General features: G+C 43.9%; 1 protein-coding gene across 1 annotated transcript; it reads right to left on the reverse strand.

Moving 5' to 3' along the window:
* Positions 1–6510: 6510 nt before the first annotated feature.
* Positions 6511–10851, reverse strand: LOC4345369 (Uncharacterized protein Os08g0359500). Its single transcript, NM_001403543.1, has 6 exons — positions 10757–10851; positions 8927–9113; positions 8680–8830; positions 8165–8199; positions 7883–8060; positions 6511–6948 (listed from the first exon to the last, which is right to left on the reverse strand). Exons 1-6 carry the CDS (start codon positions 10759–10761, stop codon positions 6863–6865), a joined length of 642 nt encoding a protein of 213 aa, NP_001390472.1. The 5' UTR covers positions 10762–10851; the 3' UTR covers positions 6511–6862.
* Positions 10852–11851: the final 1000 nt, after the last annotated feature.

Genomic DNA, 11851 nt, shown 5'->3' on the forward strand with positions numbered 1-11851 from the left:
TAAATTTTAAAAGCTTTAGTATTAGCATCTTTTTAGTATGATATATGCCAATCACATGTCAGATTATATCACATTATAATTTTATTGGGGTAAAATAATTTAAAATAAAACTAGTGAATAAAATAATTTTAAAGACTATATAAACATCAAAAATGTCAAATTTTTAAATTGGATGGAGAATTAAGACATAAAAACAGCGGCTCTTTTTGAGTTATTGAATTGGAGAAAAAAAATAGCAACCATTTTATATATTGTGTCACTAAGAGTACCTTGTTTCGTTAGAATGGATATAAGGGCATGTTCAACTATTGAGACCGATTCAGGCTTATAAGTTATCCACGTCACACAAGATCTCTTAGTGCTCTCTAGTCATCTCTTGCAACTTGTTGTAGTTTACCAACGTTGCATTGTATATTATGTCTACAATATATGACGGAAGTCACTTATCCTCTTTCCTCATCCTCATGCATAATAAGATAGTAAAGCCTCGTAGGGCTCCGTTTTTGTCCTTTTTTGAAATTTTTTTTCTCCTCGATAGTTGTGGTATGTGGTTTGCAGATGCAGAAGCTCCTCGATTGGGTGAGCAGTGGAGCCGTTCCTTCTTTCTTTGTCCGGTTTCCCTCACTGGTTGTGCCGGTCTCACGCTGCATGCGCGCCACGCACTTCCTTATCATTTTTTTTATCCTGAGAGTAAATGACGTGTGATGGTGTTTATGCAAAAAAAGCTCCTCTTGTTTGAACGGAATAGCACGCACATCCTCCCACCGACCGACACCCTATTCCATTTTATACGAAAAACCACTCGTCTTTCAGAAAAAATACAACACGAAGAAGGGAAAATTCTGCCTACATGGATAGCGCTGTTAAAACGAAAAACACAAGGGTTTTTCCCAAAAACAACCGCATCTACCCTCTCCCATCCCATCCCCAAACTCTATCCTCCCCTACCCGTCCCATCTCCTCCCACGGCACTAGAGCGCCTTCGTTCCTCCCCCACCGTATGGCCGCCATGTGTGTCAAAGCCGGCAATTACGCTCTGTTCTCCCCCTCCCCCTCCCCCCACCCCCTGCCTCTCTAGCCGCCGGCAATGGGGCCGGCCGTGGCGGCGGACCTGGCCGCGAGCGCCAGCCGTCCCTCCCGCCGCACGGGCACCGGCGCCGCGGTGACCTTCGCACCACGCCGCACGGACATGGCGGCAATGGTGTGGTTTCGGCGCAAAGGAGCCAGTAAATCTACATAACAAATGTATAGATCAACCAATTTAATACTTTGAGTCGTCGATAAAAATCTTGACAACAAAAAATCTATACATCTAGTTATGTTTACGTGTGATCTCTTATGAGGGATGCCAGCTAAACTCGGGAGGATTTGTATACATGTTTAGACCATACTCAAAGTAATAACCCTATGTTTTCAGCGCCATGTGATCTTTATTGATATATAGATAATATGAGTATAAAAGGAGGGTATGTGTTCCTAGCCCTATCTTATAGTCTCGAAAGTTCCGATGAGATAGTGGTTAGACGATCACAAGTCAAATTTCTCGGGCTCCTAGTGGATCTTGGGCTTGATCTTGGCTGGACGGGTTGTGGCTTGTCTTTCAATGTTTACTGTACAGCTGTATCCTAGAAGAACTCACAAAGGTATTGTTGGAAGTTTTCGGTATAGTCCTGGTAAAAGTCCAAGTAGGTCTCATGTAGTCTTTTCAAGGTGGGCATGATTTTCTTTTATGAATACATCAGTTCATCTAAAGAACTAGCACTGATGTGCAATCATTATTGCCAGGACATACACTTATCTAGTAGATGGAAAATCTTCTAGTAGTGATGATTTTTAACAAACCGGTACAGATAGAGCAGCACTGCTAATCTGTTTTAGTAATACTTCCTCCGTTCTAAAATGATTGGCGTATTCCACCATGGCAGTGAGACCAAGGAGCACTGACTCCCTTTCTCCTTTGATTCGTACTCCAAGCTGTGCATCGAGCAAGGTATGCTGCGCCGGCGCTTCATTATCCCGCGCATTACCCCATGCCGTCGTCGCTTCGTTGCCCCATGCATGGCTCCACGGCGCCATCGCTTCACGGGTCGTGCTCGCGCCCACACGCCATCCAATTCCTTCGCTCCATCCGCACGAATCACATCGTGTCATCCCAGCCGCTCGACGACCCTGCGTGACCATCCCGCTACGGCCACGATGTCGCTTCCCACTCCGGCCGCGAAGTCGTCTCTCGCTCTGGCCGTGGTGGCCGCGATCCCTGCGACGGCGCCTCCTGCTTTGTCTGCTGCGACCGACAAACCATCTCCTGCTTCGGCCATGTCTTCATCCATCGCCGCCTCCATGTCTTTCCAAAGGTGGGAGAAGAACAGAAAACACCACGGCTGGGTTTTGGCATACGAAACACCGAGAGGTATTCGTTTTTGAATTTTTTTGAGAATTAATATTATTTTTATGGAAAATCGCAAAAGTAGTGGTCAACCGGGAAAAATCGCGAAAGTAGGTCCCTGTCGAACGGGTGCAGTTCGATAGGTCGCCTATCGAACGGCCAGAGCGCGACTGGCGAGGAGATCGGAAGGCTGCCGTTCGACAGGACCTGTCGAACAGCCCCCGTTCGACAGGAAGGGCTGTGTCGAACTGCCCCTGTTCGATAGGATATCCGTCGAACTGGCGCAGTTCGACAGGGTCGCGTTCTCCATTTATTTGTAATAAGTTATTTTTTTTAATAATATGTAATTTATTTTAGTGTGTAAGAAAGGAAAATATTTTTGTAATGTTATATGTATATGATTTAGGGTTTTGATAATGTTTGGTCAGAAATTGTAGTATTTATTTGTTGGATATTTGAATTATTTAGTTTCATTATTTGTATATTTGAATGATAATTTGTCATGATTCATTCGAAGGGTATGCTACTGAGTAATTATCCGAAGAAGTTTATGAAATAGTACTGATAGTACTAAGTTAATCGTAAAGTGTTTCTCAAATAGTACGGACAGAACAGAAATGACTAAAAGTTTAATACAAATAGATAAGTCAAGGACGATCAGTGCCCTTCGCACGCTTGCTAGGTCCTCCCTTCTTCCTATGCCTAATCTGCTCAGTGGGATATGTCAAATTATCAGGGGGGAGCCTATCTCTAGCTGCCTGCTGTGGTGTCACGTCTGGCCCCTGACCGGCCTCCGTCTCCTGCGTCGGCTGTGTGACCTGAGGTGCTGCGTGCCAGTAATCCATCCCTACTTCCCCCTGGGGAGGATCAGTGGAAAAGAAGTCCTCAATGAATGCTGTGCGAGGGGAGTAAGCAGGCATTCCGTGATGCGTCGACGCCGAACCGTACTCATCGTCTGTTTGCACAAGAGGGAGAAACCAAAAAATATGACGTAGTTAGTAACGATACATATAATTAGAAACTAAAGCGTGTCTATCATCATCTGCTTGCATAACTTCTTGAACAGGTCCATCAATCTCTTACTCCTGAATTGTCTATAAAAATTAGCCCCAAAATGTCGCATGCACCATCTGCTATGTAAATCTGGCCATGGCACGGACTGTGTGACATCTTCTTGAAGCTTCTGTATCGCTGATAGCAAACCGGCGTGTCGGTCATGCAGAACACACACATTTAGTCTGTTTTCAACAACACACATTTTAATGTGCCGCAAAAACCATAGCCAGCTTGATGTGTTCTTGCTTTCAACAAATGCAAAAGCAACAGGAACGACATGGCTATCCGTGTCGACTCCGATCGCGGTTAGAATTGTTCCTCTGTACTTGCCTGTCATGAAAGTGCCATCAACACAGAGCAAAGGAATGCAATTTCTAAAGGCCTCTATCATGCACCCAAATGACCAGAAAGCCCGACGAAGAATATTCTCCCCATATTCATTCACCTCATCGAGAATAGCCATGTGTGTGCCCGGGTTTCTTGCCTGCATCACCTCCAATAGTGGGGGAAGATTGTGATAAGAATCCTCATGAGTTCCAAACCTCATCTCCAATGCTTTCTGTTTTGCCCTCCAAGCCTTGTCGTACGATATCTCATATCCGTACTCTTTCTCAACGTCATGCATTATGGTGAAAGGGGACAAAGATGTTTTTCTAACCACCTTTGAATATACCATTTGTGCCACAAATGCCGCTGTCAGGTTTCTGTGCACCAGACGGGTATTCTCCAATAAACACGTATGTTGCTCAACCCTCGAACCTACCCATAAAGTGTCATGTTGTGGCTTGTAACCATGCACTCTCCAAGGACATCCACCCTGTATGCACTTCACGTCATACGTCGTCCTATTTGAAACCTTCACCCTGAACTCACGCTTCTGGACAAATGCCCACCTCTTCACCGCATCTTGTAAGTGACCTTTGTCATGAAACATCTGTCCAACTTTCACCTGCTTACTATCATAACACCAGTGGGCATCTAAACCATCGTTTACCTTCATACGACTCATTGATATGGTCGTCCAATCATCGGGTATGTTAGTTTCGTTGTCCCACAGTGTTGTATCTTCTCCTTCCACTACAAGCGCAAGGTATTCCTCGTTTTCCACTTCCATCTGATCCACTACCACCTCATTCTCCTCCGCTGCATCAACACGCATAGGCGAATCCGGTTCTTCATCGTCCGAGTCGTTGGCCTCACGATTAGTACCACGAACAATGACCTCTCCTTGTGTATTACCCTCTACTACTTCTTCCCCTCGACCTTGCTCAGTCCGCCAAACATTTTCAGCTTGTCCACCTTCCAACGGAGTTTCTTCCACCACGGCATGACTTGACTCCCCCGATCGATCAACACATGTTGTCTTCTGCACCACTATTGCCAGGCTATAGCCTTTCTCCCTTACTTTACTAACAAACTTCCTCCAACTCCCAGTTGACGCAACCTCCACTACTCTCCACTGCCATTCATGTTGACCCCTCACTGGCCACACGGTATTTATGACAAATTTATCGTGCACTGGATCTACCCCAAACATATTATACAACCACCCTAACACGTCGTTCAAACCCATATGCTCCGGTGCATTCAGACTAGTATCATGGAAGGCATATACAGTCAAATCCACCCCGCTATCACATATTTGTATAGGAGCATCGCCATAATACAGACGAATGGGCATATCACCTGACATCCTGATAAAACATGACAAATAGTCTCACGTTTAATCATTTAATCATTCGATAATTACCCTATTATAACTTATACTATATTGCCGTGTACTAATTTACAACTATTAGTAACAAACAACTAGTTTAATAATCCAAATAAAATATAACACCTTTGTATCTATTTTAACACACAACATATCAATAATATGTACTAACTAAGAACTAATTTAACCGTACAATTACTTAAATACCTCTACCAACATTTAGCAATAACAAATATGTGCTAACCATACATACTAACATCGAACAATACGAAACAATTAACAACTCTTAAACCAATTTTTTATTAAACTTTCATATGCATTGTACTTAGGGATTACTAATGTATACCTTAACTTCACTGCTGGAGGGCGTCGCCAACCCTTTCCTCCCGGCCGGCGCCTCCTCGGCCTCCTCTCCGGCCTGCTATCCCCTCCCCTCGCTCCCTCCGGCGCTCACGGCGACGATGTGGCGACTCTCGGCGGCGGCTGGCGATGTGGTCCTCAAAACAAATCGAACTCGCGGCCTGGGTGGACGGGGCTTTAAACCGGCTTGTCGAATGCCCATTGTTCGACAGGGTCGGTGGAGGGCCCTGTCGAACGCCCCCGGTTCGACAGGCCTCGCGGCGCCGGGTGGTGGGCCCTGTCGAACTCCCTCCGTTCGACAGGTGAGCGTGTCGAACGCCAGCCGTTCGACATGCCTTTGTCGACTGCCCGTCGTTCGATAGGTGCCCTATCGAATTGCACCCGTTCGACAGGGACCTACTTTCGCGATTTTCCCCGGTTGGCCACTACTTTTGCGATTTTCCATAAAAATAATATTAATTCTCAACAAAATTCGAGGTTTTTGGCATACGAAGCGGCGAGGATAAGAAAACGAAGCGCATATGCGAGATGTGTCGGGTGCTGCCTTTGAAGTACGACGATGATAATTTTTGGTTTTCTACAATACGTCGATTATTTTTAATCGAAACAGAGGGAATAAATCAGTACTAATAGGGTGACACTCTTATCAACACTCCTAAATGTTGTGTTAGGCCCCTTTTTAGCATTACGTTTGAATTGAACAAGCATTAACAAGTTGGTTAATCTGAATTCAATTAAAAACGTTTGTTCACGTTCGCCTCAATCTGATGAATGCGGGCTTTTCCGGAAAAGCCCTGTTCCTGTTACTCTGTTAACAGCAGGAGTCAGGGACCTTACTTACATCCTGCCATGCACGTTGACCGTAAGACCACATGCAAACAGGTAGTAGTCGTTCTACGCTGGCCAAAAGGTCTCACGGTCAACCAATTAGCGCAGAACAGAGTTGTGAAACAAATAAATAGGGATTCACTATGCATCCTTTCAAAACAAGCTTGGGAACTAACAGTGCTACTGCCTCACTCGTCTAGCACAAGCATCGTCAGATCACATGAATTGTTGCATGCTCAGTGGACTCTAGCACGGGCACAGCAGTATCTCACAAAAGCAGATTAAAGCATCCAAAGCTTAATATATGATTGCAGAGCGATGAAGCATCAAAGCGCATTAAGAAAAACAATCCAAGAATGGTTTGCGTACTCAGTTGGAGCTCCAGTTTCATAGCATCGTTCTACAAGGGAGCACCCATCCCTACCGTCATAACGTAAAATGTTTTCTTCAGTTCACCAGATCCATAAAAGACGGGATGCAACAGAGAAAGGAATTATGTAGAGGGGCCTTCGATTGCTCTAACTTGTCTCGGCTTTAGCGTCCGACTCCTGGGATTTTCCGGCTTCAGCAGCCTTCTCTGCGTCTTGAGGTTTAGACACTTCTTCTAAACAAGGGAGCAACAAAGTCAAAAAAGATGGCATGAGGACTTTTAACAAGCAAGATTACAATTAAAAGGTACTAAGATATATAAAAAAACAAAGATAACTGGCACTCTTATATCAACTTAATTGACATAACATAGTTGTTTAAATTGCTTATAATTGATGCCTAGATGTACTTCAAGTCTGCAATTTCTTGGAGGTACTTCAAATCTCTAGATTTATGTACAATATGATGAATACAAACTGATTTGCAATTTCTTGGGAATGTGCTTCAGTTCTCTAGACGTAAGTACAATATGATGAATACGAGTACACGCGACACTAACCTTAATCTGCACCTAGTGACACTAACTTTACATGCATCAAAAAGTTTCCTAACCAGTATGTAAGTATAATGGTTAAGAAACTTTTGATGCATGTGATTAAGGTTAGTATCATACCTATCACAAAATCAATGCAAGTAAGAAACATATCAGACTAATTACCACCATAATAGTTACAGCATGAACAACATAATTCGGGCCAAACTATTCCAAAATGTGCAGGAGAACCATTAAATAGCACTTTTACTTCTACAATCACAATATCAAGAAACAGTCCTGTATGATGAAAAAAATAGCTTTATCCTATTGAGTTGCATTTATATGTGCCAAGCATGAAAGGTGCAATATTTTGATCACTGCTGTTAAGAGTACGAATCACACAATTGCAGATTTTTCAAGAATTGGCCTTTCAATTAATGGCATTTGTCACGTGCATGAGTCATATCACTCATCTGGTCAGGCAGTTCAAACTAAACCATACTAATCTTACCAAACTGCAAAAATAATGCTTCCTTAATTTATATTTTCACAGAATCATATTATGCTATCATATAGCTAATAGAAACAAGTGGATATTAATGAGAATCTGTGGACACAATAAAGGAAGACAAACCTTCATCGTCACTCTCGTCCTCGAACTCATCCATGCCACCCATGCCACCCATACCGCCCATACCACCCATGCCACCCATCATCTCAGCCATGCCACCCATGCCACCCATACCACCCATGCCACCCATCATATCACCCATTCCGCCCATTCCACCCATTCCACCCATGCCACCAAAATTCTATAAAAAAAGACATAAAGAAAAACATTAGTTTAAAAAACAATATATGCATGAGCAAAAAGGAAATCTAGGAATAAACATGAAATCTGAAAAGAACTAATTACCGAAAAGTCCATTCCATCCACGTTGACATCAGCACCTAAAAAATAAAATATATGCATATCAAAACGTTGGATAAGGAACAAGGGCTTATTTACATTAATAAGGCCAGATTAAATTTCCTGGAATATCTATATAATTAAGTTAAAAAATAATATATTATAAGAGCAGATTAGGTCCCTAAACTGATATTAGTTTTGGGGCTTGAATGTGGAATCTAAACGAGTGAGACAATGTAGGTTTATATCCAACATAACGAGTAATAACAGTTTGTCCTGCGCATGATTTTTTTTTACCATGACCAGTTGAAAAACAAATGGAATGCCTTAAAGAGAAACATATATGGAACATTCTTCAAATTCAAACATGTCATTATGTGCTATGATCAAATGATACTCCATTCTAACATGTTAGGCGCACTTGCTTCATCTCACTTGTTCTCATTATGCTGCTACTAGTTGCGTCAAACATGAGAAAACAAGTCCACAGTTTATCACCGCAAAAGAAGTGCATAGCTTACCATCATCATCTTCATCAACCCATTTGTCCCAGTCAACTTTCACAAAGTGTGGTGCCTTTTGATCATCTCGAACAAGCTTCTTCCACCATTTGGCCTCAGCTTTTTCTACAATACAGAATATGGACCTAACACCTACACTTATTTTGCTCTCCTGTAGAATCAAAACAAATAAACACGGGATAAGGAACCACGCATTTTAATATAGAGGAAACTGCAGTCATATAGCTATTGCACGAGCATGTATTACCTCAACATTTACTTTGTCGTTCAACTCTAGCTTTGATTCGTATAAGTTCCCATCAGTTCCAGCTGTAGCAGAGAAAGAGAATACACCTTCTGGTTCCAGATTGACCTTAGCATCCTTAGCATCAGCTAATTGTACAGTTATGTAAACCTTGTCAATCCTCTGAGCCCACTTCACTTCAGGGTGCCGACTACAGGAAACAAAAAGAAAACCATAAAAAAAATTCAATTCTGAGCACCTTACAAGAAGCAAAAGAATGAGGGTTAGATCCCTTTGAGGTTAAACTCCAATACAAATACATCAGCAGCCTACAAAAATCCACAAGTTTACTGTGTGCCAGTAATATCCATGCTATATGAACAAGTGACAAGTACTCCCTCCGTATCATATTTGACTTTTTTTCTAGTCAAATTTCTTTAGGTATGACCAAATTTATAGAAAAATTTAGCAACATCTACAGCACCAAATTAGTTTCACTAAAATGTAATGCTGAATATATTTTGGTAATATGTTTGTCTTGTGTTGGAAATATTGCCATATTTTTCTATAAACTTGGACGAACTTTAAAAAAAATTGACTGGAAAAGAAGTCAAAACGACTTATAATGTGAAACACAGGGAGTATTATACAAAATACTGATAAAAATGAAAGTTTTCTTAATGAATATAAAATGGTGGTGTCTGGTAATCCTATCATAAAGCAAAACCAACAAAGAATCCTTAGAGAATACCGAGACACAATTGCCATTGGCATCAGTATCAGAGTTACCTACAACTGAACATGAACTAACACTTACAATGAGAAAGCACTAATGCAAAAATGTATTACAAACCAGATTTCAATCTCTTAAAAATATCACAATCGATAGACAAAACTACAAAGGCACAGAAATATCTACTAATAAGAGATATCTAGGAATAAGAGATAAACTAATTGCCTCCTAACAGTTATCAGAAGCTGCACGCACCATGGCATGAACCAACTTAGAGCAAGTTTAATAATAAAGCCAACTATGAACTTATAGCACATATTAGAGTTGACATGCATAGTAGATAAGCTATAAGCTTATCTATATTTTTCTTCTCCTCTCTATCTCATCTATACAATTAACTTATCCATCTTAAAGTATGTGAATGGTTAGCTCTTACATGAGACTGAGACCCAACCCTCTTCATTTTTCAAACTCTCTCTTCCACATAAGCTTACATTTGGCTACTTGGCTTATAGCCCACTATTAAACTTGAGCTTATTATTACTTTATTATTAAACTCCTGGTCGTCAGTGCGAAGTTATCCTCGTTAACTATAGGACTATACGAGCAGATGATCACCTCCAATTAACCAAATAAAACCCTGGCTAGCTCAATAAACCACACGAGCTACACCTAAACAGTAGCTGCCGCACAAGCATAATTAACCAACCCGACACAGTGGGAAACCAAAGCAGAGAGATCTACCAACACACCGATAGCTGGGGGCAACCCGCGCACGTGCGCGGGGACATGGCCGTGAACTGAGGCGCACCACCAAAAACCATCTAAACTTCCTACGGCCAACCCCCAACCCCCCAACCCTAGCAACAAACAGATCCCACAGAAATCAAAACACGACGAACCCTAGCGTCAAGCCCACGCCCGCGGAAGGGACCCCACGGGCCCTCTCGCGCTGCCGGGGATCTTCCCCCCGCGTGCACAGCGGCTGCCCCCTCCAGATCTAACCGCTCCCGGCGCTGGACGGCGCGTGCGGGCGGCGCGGAGTATGGGTTTCTCCGCCGAATCGGGAGCCGAAGTGATGATGGGAGAGGAGGAGGAGGAGGAGGGGAGCAATCGCTCACCTCATGCTGCCGTTTACCGGTGGAGGCGACGGCGGCGGCGGCGGGTGAGGGCCGAGGGTTTTGCGAGGTTTTTTGGGGAATGGAAGATGGAGAATGAAGGAGTGGAGAGGAAGTGTCTTGAAGTAGGGAAACGGAGGCGGTGCTGCGAGGGGGATGGGCTGGGCTTGGCTGGGTTCTCGTGGGCCTTGACTTCGCTGCAACCGAAAGAAGGAAAAAGTCCACAAGGACTCCCTCGAATATAGGATGAATCTGATTCGTATCCCTTACCCATAATACCAGATATCTTGACCCTCTTAGCTATTAAAACTGATGCAATATGAATCCTTTGGTGGTTTTGAAGGTGGTTTTCGTTGATGTAGCATCTAAGTATCGCATTGACTTAGTCTTCGTCATCTACGTGGCATTAAAAAAATAAAACATAATGTGTGGGGCCCATGGGTCAGACGACGGCGTGAAACCAACGGGACCAAGGCGGCACCTAGCGAAAGAAGAGCATAAGGCGGCAGCTACCTCGTCAGCGGGGGAAGTGCTGGCCACGCACGGCCGGAATCATCTAGGCGTCGTTGGTCTTGCCTTGGCCACGGTGGGGAGGCGAGAGAGGACGACGGTAGGGAGGACTAACCGATGGTGGTTGGGGAAACGAGGATGATAGCAAGGAGGCCAAGGCAAGGGGTGAGAAGGGTATGCAACAGCAAGGAATGCTATGATTTCCCAGCGGCGTTTGCGGTGTTATCTTCTCCAAAGCCCATGGCCGCGGCTGCGGCGTGCTCAACAAAGAGCCACTTGGGCATCGACTGGAGAAGGAACAACGGAAGTTGTACCCAAGGGGGACAAAGGGCTCCGAGCGTCATCGTCGTCCGTGATTTGGCTCCCAGGGTGCTCGACATTGCGAATGGCAATGGCATTCGCCGAGCTTGATATCTCCCCCAGCACCAAACCCTTCCTCCTAGCACCAATGCAGATTTGGCAGGCGAGCGAGCGATCCCGTCCTTCCTGCTAGTCCTGGGGCCTCGCGGACCGCAGACAAGCTCACCACCACCTCCAATTTCTCTTCCACAGGGCACTAGTGCGGTGCCAACACTCCTCTACCTATCG

Source organism: Oryza sativa, chromosome 8, assembly GCF_034140825.1.
Source record: "Oryza sativa Japonica Group chromosome 8, ASM3414082v1".
NCBI lineage: Eukaryota > Viridiplantae > Streptophyta > Magnoliopsida > Poales > Poaceae > Oryza > Oryza sativa.